Below are 12,598 nucleotides of genomic sequence, written 5' to 3'. Positions count from 1 at the left end.
AATGGAAAATAAAATAATTGCGGTGTCAAGTAGTCCTTTTGGGGATAACGGAACAATTACTGAATCAACAGACAAAAGTACAACAGAGGTTGCAAGGATGCTTTCAAAGTAGATTTTCCAAGCACATAAGCAGAAACAACTTTATTATCATACAAAAACAGATGTTTTTCAGGGATTCTGTGAAACAAATTTGTGACAATGTGTCCTTTCTTTTAGAAGCCAGTCAGTGCTCCTAGCTGTTTGCATGGTGAGTCCTAGGACAGCTCAAGAGCTTCTTCTGACTCCAGCTTCTCCTTGTTTTTTTGCTCCTCTGTGTCCCCTTCCTCCTCTTCCTGCCTCTGGCTTGACATTGTTGTCTCTAGTCTGTCCTGATCAGCGCTGGCGTTCTGTGAATCCGCTCCCTCATCATCCTCGTCTTCGACATCCATCTCAAAAACACGGATGTGTCTCAGATTGACACTTAGCTGAAGGTAAAGAAAAGGTCAACATCTGTGAACTGCTCACTGCAGAGAAATGTCTGGACATTGAAAATAGACTACAGACTATACTGATCATTCAAAGAAACATGCAGAAGCTTGTAAGAAACACTTGTTCTAACAGGGCCATAGAATACTCTTTTTTATTAGTTTTTGAGTGTTCGTATACTTTACTATTTGATTATAAGGCACTAATGGAAGACTTTTGAAGAACCTTAAAATCTGTATCGTTTAGAACTTGTTCCCTCCCTTTATGATTAATAAAACAGTTCAACTAGTTATCTTTTCTATATTTTATGTGTAAAATATAGAAACATATAACGTACAATGTATCTGATCCTTTCAGTGAGTGTTATTTACACACTGGGTTCTTATAAAGCCTTACTACTAGCCATATTTTCTGTCAATTCATTGTTACTTCAAGAACCTTAGCATAAACTGTACCAGTCAGTTATATAAAAAAAAACTGTGCTGTACTGTACATAAATCTGACTTACAACACATGCCACTTTGCGGATGCCATTGACTGCTAAGAACTGAGCTTTCATGTTCTCCAGTTCCCTCCACTGATTTCCCAGAACCAGGCCTTCACAGGGGATGGAACTGCTTTGCTGGTCCAACCTGAGAATAACAGTCGCACTATCACACTTAATGCCTACTGTCTTAAAAGAATGTAATATGACTGACAATGACAAACCCAAGACACCCACCTGAGACCAGGCTTCCAAATGAACTCAGTCCCAGAGTTCAGGATAGAAGCGAGAGGGAGCTGAGCTAGAACACACTTATTTCTGTCGTCTTCTGCACCTTGCAGGACAACAGTTAATACTTCATCGTCATAGAAACGAGCATCCAAGCAGCTGTACACACAAGAAAGCCTAAAAAAATGTAAATGTGTAAAAAAAGTTCACTTGTAGAAGAAACATTGGGACAAATGAACTATAATCAACAAAGTCAGGCTGGCAGAAAGAAACTCACTGGGAGGCTGGATCATCGTGGTCTGCAGTGTCAAGATGGTGGCTCAGGTCAATCGACATGACACTGTTTGGAATGATTCTGTGAAAACAAAGCAGTAAGAACAGGCAGTAGACATAATGAAAACCCCACCGCCAATGCATGCATGCACACGTACCTGTTTGGGTCTGTCCCTTTCCGTAACAGGTAAAGCTTATGAGGGGAAATCTCTGGCATGCAGAATACAACGTAGTGCATTTTGGCCTTCTTATCATTCCACCTGCGAGACAACCAACAGCATTACTGACAAAGCTTCCTAACTAAAATGGATATCTGTGTAAAATCTGCATAACAATCTGTTCTCATATTTCCTATCCCTCTCTCAAGCCAGTTCCATTTTAATTTCCTGCCAGTAGCAGGATTTTGCCATGTCGCTGTCGCAAGGTTCTTTAAACAATATCATCCATGCCTGTCTGAAATAAAAGGCACACTGAGACAGCTTTATGATTTGGTACTATATGAAGAAATCTTTTAACCTCTATTACCATGAAACTAATGAATGTGAATTGTTGTTTTTAATACGTACAAGGATGGAAGCTCAAAAAGTCGTGGAGTGTTTTCAGAGCTGTAAAGAAAAGAAAAATACATAATTAAATGTATACAGCTTTTGTCACATCATATTAAACTTCAAATAGCATGTCATGAACAACAATTCCTACCTCTCTGGAACTGTGTACAGGGGCAAAAAGACAGCCTGGTTTACAGACTTCCCAATAACTTCCTTGATTGAAAATCAAAAAAGCAAGAGTAAGTTACTCAAAGAGAAAGAATACTTCTCATTTTGCAAAAGTATCTGAAACAAATAGGATGATGTAGGAATTATCTTGATCTAAATACAGGATGGGAAGTATTTGGGGAAAGGCTGGTGTTTCTAGACGTAGGCGGGGAATATCAATCAATAGCATTATCAAACATCAATAAGTGCTTCAAGTGTCGATTTGCTCTGTCAGGTGCTTTAAAAAAACATCATGATGGCATACGTTGGTATCTAATGTTAAACCAAATGTGAGAAGTAACCCTAAGCTAAATGCCCAGTTTTGAATCAGTCATGAAATTAACAAAACCTGCTTCATATTTCTGCACGTTTTAATTGAAAAAAATGTGTGGCTAGGTGACCATGATTTAAAGACAGTAAAGGTGTGCATGTGTGAGTGAGAGAGCTAGCTAAACTCACTGCAGGTTTCTGCAGACACTGTTCAATCACGTTCTCCATCATCCTCTTGACAAAGTGCAATGACTTTTGGGGATATGAAGGAAAAAGCAATGGGCTCTCTGAAAACAAAACAAATAATCCCGAAGTTTTATCTGTCAACAGTGACATTTAGAATAAAAAAAACCTTTCTGGAATTCTACTGTGAATGTAATAGTTCACCCTTCAAGTGTGTGCTCTCCTGCAAAAACCTGAGCCACTGGTTGCCTTTATTGTTCGGTGGAGAAACAAGGTCTTCATCCTCATCCTTTAGGTACTAGAAATATATATGATGAATATGTTGAAAAGGGAAACTATCATGTGGAAGACGTACATCATTTGCCTTTAAAAAGATACACCATGAACTTACCTGACCAACTCTCTCTACATTGAAGTACTTCCCTTTACGATCAAAGAGTTCTTCATTCTGTCAAATCATGCAGCAACAAAACTCAAAGAGTCGTCTAAGGTCATTTGTGTTGTTGCTATGTGTTGTTGCGGGTGGTGTTATTGTACTGATCTTACCTCACTGAAATGCTCAGATAGGAAGTCTGCAACAAAGGCTATGTCCTTTTGAGTCATCTAAGGGTCAAACAAATTAGGTAATACATGAAACTATAAAAAACATTGAGAAAGAAATCAACACTTCCATTAAAATTTGTCATATGGCTGACCTTATTAAGTTCTGGAGGTACATGTTCCTCACACATTCTTAGCATGGCTGTGAGGAAATGATTAAATTCCAATCTTTGAACTCCAGAATATTCAGAAAATGCCACAAATCACTAAAATTGAGTCATTTTTTTTTCTTACCAACATACAGCCACCGGAAAAAGGCTTTAAAGTTTTTCATGCTCTTGTCAATCACCCTACATTTCAACGGAAAAGAATAGATTATAATTAGATTGCTACAGTAGGAAAGATCATGAGCAGTTTTCAACATCGCAAGTTGTGAATGAATAAAAATCAAACGTACTGAAGAAGTTCATTGGCTTTCAGAGAGAAGGAGCCGACAGCTGTAATAGCACCTGAAAGCAAAAGAGACATGTGCCGTTATCAAAGCGATAAATACAATTGCTACTCAAAATGGATGTGACAGACATGCCTTCTATTGCTGCTGAATCCAAACCGAGGGGCTCAAACTTCTGTTTCCAAAGAGACATGCCTTTCACTTCACTCAGGTGATATAACAGAGCCTCAGAGCCACTGAAAACAGTGAGACACAGACACATTTTAGGGAACAGAAAACACTTGAGGAAGAACTGATGCAAGAGTCGGGATGAAAGTACCTCTGCAGGTGGCTGATAACTAGCTTCTGGATACTGGAGTAAGAGGACTCAATGGACTGGCCGAGCTTCTTAAGGCCCTTTTATGGACATATAACACGCACATAAAATTCAGATTAATATTTTCAAATCAGGGCAGGTAAATACACAATTTTCTATCAAATATCATCTAATAATTAGCTTATTTTCAATACTCAAAATGGAATAAACATTTCCACAAATAAATATGAATCGATTGTGTGATTTCCCCAGACACTATTACAAATTTTCAGTATCATTGGAAAATACAACTGTCAATTAAGACAAATATGAAAAAGCATAATACAATTAGTAAGGTATTCTCCAACAATCAGTGAGGAACTATATAAAAAAAATGCAGGAAAAGGCACAAATATCAGCATGAAATTGATAAACCTTTATGAGAAAATTACAAAAAGTGATCAGAAAACTGGTATCCCAACATCAAAATATGATTTAATGATTTATCTAACAGTTAGGTTAGTGTCAGAGTTTGTTATGTTGGGCATTGAAACTGGAGTGGATTTAAAAGTTTCAATTATACCGAGTATTAAATATTTAGAGAAAGAGTATTAAATATTTAGAGAAATTAATCCATGTGAGAATGTCCTGAGATTGTTTTTGCTTACCTTCACTGTAAGCTGGTTCATAAGAAGAGCATGTAGTTCAGGGCTGCATAAAAATAATGTGAAGAATAAACGCCAATGTTGGATGATTCAACTCCACTTCCACAAGATCGGGTAAATGACACAATGTTTTAAAGATAAAGTTATTCTGTCACCACTTACTGGACACCCTGTGAACTACATCATGTTAATATGCAAACCTCATGAGCAGAAATTACATCATCTTTTCTCACCTTGACTGTCCCCATAATAAAAGCTCCAGAAACTCATCCTGAACTTGAGTGCTTGTGTTTTTTTCCTGAAAAAAAAAAATGAAGACTGGTATTGATTCTGTCTTTGATCAGCCAACTAAGACAAGAAAACATAGCTACTGACCTGAACAAACTTTGTGAGCCGAAGATCCATCTGCATGAGGATGTCCTCCCAGGCTTCACACATACAGGTGAGGGACAGATGTAGGTACTGCAGTAGGGTGGAGATGTGTGTGAACTTGCGTGCCATCCTTGTGACCTCTGGTAGACAGTCTGACAACAAGCCTGTGTCCAACTGAAAGACAGACGTTAAAAGACATGAAATGTAGACCCATGACAGCTCATATGAGGGCGGAATTAGAAAAAAGAGGGTCTGAAAGAGGGGGGCGGGGCCACTTTCTGCATCTGCCTCACCTGAATATAGCAGATCTCTGGGTTGTCATCAGCAGACCTGATCTCAGTTATGACAGATAGAGACTTGAGATCACTTGACAGACTCAGGTTGCGGCAAGTTCCTGACACCTGCATAAATTTAAGAAAAATGGAATCCATCAAATATGCTGTGAGAGACAGGCTGATCTCTTTAGTGACAGTTTTTTGTAACTGCAGGATGTGTCGCTAAAACGTGTTGGCCTTAACAACTAAAAATGTAACGTGTCACAACTTTCAACTGCCAAAAAAATACTGAAAAATGCAGTTTTGCTGAGAAATATGGACAACTGGCAACACTTATGACTCCATGAAAAGCCTTACCCCAGTCAATGTAGCAATCTTGTACATCCCATAAGCATAAAGCTCCACAAAGCCAGAATCCCCTCCGAGAACCAGTATATTCAGCCTGTAAACAATCAGCCCCGGTTAAACAGAACACTGTGGTCAAGAGACCTCTACACTTTTTTTGGGTGTGATGTTTTTATACTAAACATTACTTACCTTACTTCTCCCAGGAGATTCATGATTTCATCAGACTTCTCCTCACTGTATCAAAGAATATAAATGAATCCAACCTTGCCTGCCATCATATGCTGAGGATATGACTCATGAGATATGATAGAAATACTACCTCACCTAAAAATCTTTGATGTTGTGCTATAGCTGAGGGAGAACATTTATGAAAATAGTAATTCAGTCACCAAAAAAGTCGTCTCATGGTATAGCCGTGTTTTATTATTGCAATATATACCTTTTGGGAAGTGTTGGCAGTTTGGGGAGAAAAAGTTTGGATTCATCTTCTGAGTTGTAAAAGGAACTCAGGGCACTGTAACACATCACAACGACAGAATGTTCTAATTTATATTTAAAAACAAGAAAACATCACGGCTGATAGTACCATGGTTTTCAAATTACATGAACCCAAGTAGTCAGCTTTAGCAGAGCTCACCTGACATTAAAAGTACTAGCAAGTGGATCTGATCTGATTTTTTTTTTTTTGGGAAACCACATCACTTAATGCTGGATGCGCTTGCTTAACATTGATGCTTTTTTAAATTTGCAGGTGAACTATAACAACAACAGTAATAATAATTGTTAACTGTTACATTCAAACAAGTTTACACACACACACACACACACACACACACACAGACACACACACACACTTTGGCTTAGATGATCAACATTACTTAATTAAACAGCTCTGAGGAATGGACCAGATAACATTTGAGTTCACACCTCTAATATAATGTTCACACATTTTGACAGGGCCGCCTCTGATTGTGATGTCTAAGGAACAGAATTACATTACAGCAAGTCTCTCCTTGCAATAAAACATATACAATATCTTGGAAAACCAGAATGCAACTTAATAGCAGATCTGAAAAGCCCATTAGAAGATGCAATGGCTCATCAAAGGCCTTGGTTCATACCTGCTCTCCTCCATCACCTCCATCCAGTGCATGCAGGTTAAGGGGTTCTGCACTGGGAACACATGGAGGATCTCTGCTTTCTCAACACCACATAAGACCACCTGCTTGGTGTCTCCAAGACTAAAGGCCAATACTGGAGAGAGAATAGAATAATAACAGTTAAAGGATCAGATAAGTCAGTGGTATTTGTTTAAACATGTCTGTAATTAACAGTCAATCCTTACTTTTGCCATCGGGTCTCCATGCGAGTGATGTGATTTCCTTCCCAGTATACTCACTGGGTTGTAGGCTCCAAACACGTTGAAAACTAGCCAAACGATGCAGTAGCAACTACAGACAGAGCTTAGTCATGAAATATTACCAAATTAAATCAAAATTTACTTTTCAGGGCAAAGCAACAGCCTCTTACCTCTCCAGTTGTATTTGCCAAAGCAATAAGATCCCTTTTGGGTGACCATGCCACACACAGCACAGGATGGGGAAGTTGCTTCTCACCTACTTGTCGGAAGGCAGGCATTTTGTTGGCTGTTCAAAAAGGCATTTTTTCAAGAAAAAAATATTAATTTGGATAATGACCTTTCACTAAGTTCTGAAATGTAGACAAATATCAACTAATTCTATTAGCTGACACAAGCCTTTCAAAAATATATCTTACTAACATGCGTGTTGGCTACTATACTGTACACAGTTAAAGAGATATGATGGATCAAATGTTTTATGGGCAGCTCGGTGGCGTAGCACGAAGACTGGTTCAAATCACAAGAGGAGCCTCATCTGTGAGGAGTTTGCATGTTCTTCCTGTCTTTGTGGGTTTACTCCATGTCCAAAAACATGCAGAAGGTTATTTGTGAATGAGAGTGACTGGCAACCACTCCAGGATGTACCCTGCCTTTCACTATATGACAGCTGGGATAGGCTCCAGCATTCCTGTGAACGCAAGTATAGGATAAGCAGTAGATAGTAGATGAATGGATGGATGGACCTTTTAAATGTAACATAAATTATTGATTTGTTACACAAGCATTATTGGCAGGCATACAGCTGGAAACTAACATTATTTTGAGGGATATAGGTGGCTTTGTCATTTGACCAAAATTCAAAACCAGGACTAATGCCAGACATTTGATGTGGAAGACTGGCTGATATTATATACAGAAATGATACTGTATTTAAGTTGTGCTAACTGTGCAAAATTCAATATACTTTTTCCTCACATTAGCATATAGATTTCAATACTTTTGTGTTTTTTTATGTCCGTATCATTATTGATAAACAACAATTCCATAAGGTTTGATTCAGTTGAATGAAGGATCAAGCATTGCTGGCATTCTATGGAAGCATTTAATGATCATAACTCTAATTAAAATGAATTAGCAGAAATGCTTTTTCATTTTCAGAACGTGGAAGCATAAAATGATTAATAAGTTATTCAAACTACATTTTCATTTTTTACTTCCAGACTGCTCATTCTGTGACTAAATCAAAGTTAAAAAACAAATGACATTTAGGATTTATTCTTCAAAACACCCAGCAAAATGTTATTACATTTCTATTAGAAATGTCAAATATGGATATTAAAATGCAATAGCAGAAATGCTTTTTCATTTTCATAATGCAGCTGTATATTTTGACTCAAAAATCAAATGAGTAATAAGTAACCCATAATGCATTTTAATTTTCTACTTCAGGTCACACATCTTATGACACAATTAAAAACAAGATGAAAAGATCTGTTTTTTCCGATCTTCTTAGCGGCTTGTCTCAGCTTTAATACGGCACACACTCAGCTGTTTACCTGGTGGCATTCCCTAAAGCTGTTAAACAAATCTTACAATAATGGAAGCAGATAGAACTGCAATCAATTTCTGAATTGGATGCCTGTGACAGTCTTGAGACAATTTTAGAGAGCTTGACTGAATACTCTGCCCCAACTAGTCTCTTATCAGTCCTTCAACTACTTGATATGGTGGTGCCTTGAAGGGGGTGCCCGGCTATCAGCATCCTTTTCAATGTGATCGAAATGTCTTGTAATAATGGTATCTGTTAGGACAGAGCCAAGATCTCTGTAATCTGCTCAAGTCTGTCAAAGGCATGCAATTGAGACATTGTCTGTAATTCTGTCTGGTTCCTTAATTGTAAGACTTGTGTGATACCATTATCAAGTATGTTGACCAAGCTAACCTCTTCTAAGTATAGAACTGCTCTGCTATGTCCTTCACTTTGAGGCTATGGAACAAATAAGTTTTGTTCACATCAAAAGGGATGCTGATGGCTGGGCATCCCCTTGGGGCTGCTTGGGATTGCTAATCCATATTGTATATTGGCCACTTTTTGAAAATGAAACAGCAGTCTTCCTTTCATTTTCTTTTTAATTGTGTCATAAATTGTGCAACCTAAAGAACATAATGAAAATACCGTTTGGATTACTTATTACTAATTTTATTTATGAGTCAAAATATGCAGCCACATTCTGTAATTAATTTTTTTTGCTAATGCATATTAATTTTTGCATTAGATATTTTTAATTGCCCGAGGACAGTCTCAAGGCCTCTTTTCAAGCAGCCACCTTATTGTAGTGGAGGGGTCTACGTGTCCCAGTGATCCCCAGGACCCATGTTATTGGGGTCATCCAAGGCAAGCAGGTCCTGAGTGAGGAACCAGAAGACCAGAAGAATCGTGACTCAAGAAGACCCCAAATGATGAAAAAGACAGACAGACCTGGCTTTCCCTTGCCTGAATTCAGGTCACCAGGGCCACTCCATAGAGCCAGGCCAGTGACGGTACTAAATGGGGAGCACCTGGTGGCAGGCCCTGCACCCATGGGGCTCAGCCAGGCTCAGCCCGAAAGGGCAACGTGGGTCCCCCTTCCCTTGGGCTCCCCACCCATAGGAGAGGCCATGTGGGTCAGGTACGATGTGAGCTGGGTGGTGGGCGTAGCGCAGAACCTTGGGTTTCTGCTTTTTGCTGATGATATGGTTCTGTTGGCTTCATCAGACCACAGTCTCTGGCTCTTACTGGAGTGGTTCGCAGCAAAATGTGAAGTGGTCGAGCTGAGGATCAGCACCTCCAAGGTGAGACCACTGTTCTCAGATGGAAATGGGTGAAGTGTTCACTCCTGACAGGGAAGAGGTCCTGCCTCAATTGGAGAGGTTAAGGTATCTCAGGGTATCAGGCATCTCACAAGTGCAGGAAGAATGGAACAGGAGATCGACAAGAAACAGGACGACAGGCCTCCTGGACACCTCCCTGGTGAGGTGTTTTGGATATATCCAACCAGGAGGAGGCCCCGGGAAAGACCCAGGACACGCTGGAGGGACTATGTATCTAGGCAGGACTGGGAATACCTCGGGATCCCCCGGAAGAGCTGGACCAAATGGCCAGAGAGGGACGTCTGGGTCTTTCCTTCAGCTGCTGATAAGCAGTAGAAGACAGAGGGAGGGATGGATGGATATTCTGAATTGAAACTTGAGAACAATTAGCTGGAGTAGGTTTTGAAAATTAAAGTTTATGAGTCTTTTGCTCTTTAGGTTTTGATTAAGTCACAGAATGAGCAGTATTGAAGGAGAAAATGAAAATGCAGTATGGATTACCTAATACGTCAAAATATGCTGCCACATTCTGAAAATGAAAAAGCATTTCTGCTCTTGCATCTTAATTTGAATTATGATCATTATATGCTTCCACAGGCCAAAATGTATGTAGTCATTATAATGGCAAAATATAAACGCTGCACACATGCCAAAAAATAAAGTACATGTAATGAGTAACATTTACAGGGCGATTTTTTCCTTCTTTTGAGTTAAAGATCACATTTTACTAGCAGACATGTGATTTTAGTTATTAACAAAAACATAGGCTGTCATTAGTGATTCGCCAAGCTAGTGTAACAAAACCGATACACAAAATAAGAGTCAGATCACAATTATTGAGTTTGTTGCTGTCTAAGGTGTCACCAGGCTCAGCAACTTCTAGGACTATAAAACAAATCAGGAGTTTAGTTGTTGCACGGAAGGTAACGTACACGTTAGCGGCTAAACAGATAGGTTAGCTAAACAAGGCCGATGTTTTACTCAGCACCTCTAGTTAGTTGAAATCTTACCGTTAAGAATTGATAGAGATTATCCTTTTTCAAACTCATGGACCGTGAGAGCAGTTTTGCTAGCAAGCCGACGTTTCTGCTCATTTACAGGACATACCCTTGGTCAACTGTCTCTTGCTTAACAATTAATGTAGTGAAAATAAAAACCAAAGCCGTGGGAGCTGTTATAAGAACATTAACAACGCTTTAGTATCATTCAAGGCACTCAAATAACGACTAGTTTTGTCACAACGATCGCCGCCACCATATTATTTTTCCACCAATCGTTGTGAACTAACGGCAAACCTGAAAGACCAAATTTGTTCGGAGACTAAACGCAAACGGCTTCTGCAAAACACAACGCAAAACCTTATATGCATGTGGAAATCAGAGGCCTCCAAAGATCTTGTACTTCAATTAAGGCAATTCCAATGTATAACTATTAAATCCTAGAAGGAAAAAAAAAGCTTTTGACTCCTTTTTAATGAGCATGTTACCATTTGCTTTATGAGCGTCCTCAACAGACTGGATAGTTATTGCATTTCCTTTGATTGAATTTTAACCAATTCACTTACGACCAAACATGTATTTCTTTTAAAATAGTCAATTTTTCACAATTTTCACAAAGTATTTCTGACTTGTATTTGATTATTTTAGAATAAATGTTATTGCACATGCACAAGTACATGACAACAAGATACAGTTAAGCATCTAACTACAAGTGCAAACAAGCAGCGGGTGCAGATATAATAAATAAGTTAACAATATGACCATAGTATTATGTCTGTGATTTATGGATAGGGTACTATGAAATTATACAGATGGATATGTACATGAGATGTAATAGACTATAGACAGAAACTAGGAACATGATTTACAAGTAGAAATGTACAGTGATAACTAATGCAAAATCAATTGAAACAGATGATAAATAGCACATAAATAAATATGTACTGGAAATGTGTAAGGTTAATTAACTAATGTAGTATTGTGCAGTGGTGTTTGAGTGCAGGACAATCCAGTAGTATACTGGTAAGTAAGTCTGATCACAATGACACAATAGGAAATTAGGATTTATCTAACTTAATTTACTTTCAAAATTACCTGGTAATGTACTCCAAATCACCCATTATGAAAAGGATAGGGGGAAATAAAAAAAAATGGTGGGACCTTTTTAGTATTTTTAAATTGGTAAAATGATACAAAATGTATAACACCTGTTGTGTCAAGCTGATGTTTACGACACAAGACTAGGTATCATGAGTAGAAATTCCCAGAGGAATCTGGACTATTTTCAAAACTTTACAGATGATACACTCTGTATCTACGTTTGTCATTGGAAACTTAAAATCAATGCAGGAAATAGTGTGGGGGTATGAAAACATAATGTAAAACCTGCTATGGTGATAATCTAGCTATGGAGATGTTCCAGAATTATTCTTATGTGGACCTTATGTCTGACCACAGGCAGATTTATGTCTGTTGGCTTCTGATGTCATCACTAAATAATACAGTTATTTTTATATCATACATTACACATAGGTATTGCTAACTGGGTTTTGGTTATTTTAGAAGATGATTAGACCCCCTTTGTGTGTGTGTGTGTGTGTGTGTGTGTGTGTGTGTGTGTGTGTGTGTGTGTGTGTGTGTGTGTGTGTTTGTGCAAGCTTCTGTGCTCGCTTACGTGCACATGCTGCACTGGAAATTCTTTCCAAACTTATCAGTGGCACTAAAACATAATCAGTGGATTGATGAAGAACCAGAATAGCTCAGGGAGCACAAAATGTGATAGTGG

The 12,598-nt window shown here is 38.5% G+C and overlaps 1 protein-coding gene across 1 annotated transcript; it reads right to left on the bottom strand.

Annotated features, from left to right (window-relative positions):
• Positions 1 to 124: 124 nt before the first annotated feature.
• Positions 125 to 11,072, bottom strand: anapc4 (anaphase promoting complex subunit 4). Its single transcript, XM_086161308.1, has 28 exons — positions 10,825 to 11,072; positions 7,135 to 7,250; positions 6,950 to 7,055; positions 6,726 to 6,858; positions 6,044 to 6,118; positions 5,929 to 5,955; positions 5,794 to 5,838; positions 5,614 to 5,698; positions 5,275 to 5,382; positions 4,985 to 5,155; positions 4,843 to 4,907; positions 4,613 to 4,655; positions 3,969 to 4,045; positions 3,785 to 3,885; positions 3,656 to 3,707; positions 3,493 to 3,548; positions 3,354 to 3,400; positions 3,205 to 3,261; positions 3,050 to 3,106; positions 2,863 to 2,956; positions 2,665 to 2,762; positions 2,150 to 2,211; positions 2,017 to 2,055; positions 1,609 to 1,710; positions 1,455 to 1,532; positions 1,187 to 1,354; positions 974 to 1,097; positions 125 to 464 (listed from the first exon to the last, which is right to left on the bottom strand). The coding sequence occupies exons 2-28, from the start codon at positions 7,240 to 7,242 to the stop codon at positions 255 to 257; spliced, it is 2,388 nt and encodes a 795-aa protein (XP_086017434.1). The 5' UTR covers positions 7,243 to 7,250; positions 10,825 to 11,072; the 3' UTR covers positions 125 to 254.
• Between the last annotated feature and the right edge of the window lie 1,526 nt (positions 11,073 to 12,598).

Source organism: Fistularia commersonii, chromosome 16, assembly GCF_037954325.1.
Source record: "Fistularia commersonii isolate RoL2024-O1a breed Wild chromosome 16, RoL_Fcom_v1.0, whole genome shotgun sequence".
NCBI lineage: Eukaryota > Metazoa > Chordata > Actinopteri > Syngnathiformes > Fistulariidae > Fistularia > Fistularia commersonii.
Note: the sequence above shows the minus strand (reverse complement) of the source record. Positions and strands in the feature narration are given on the sequence as shown.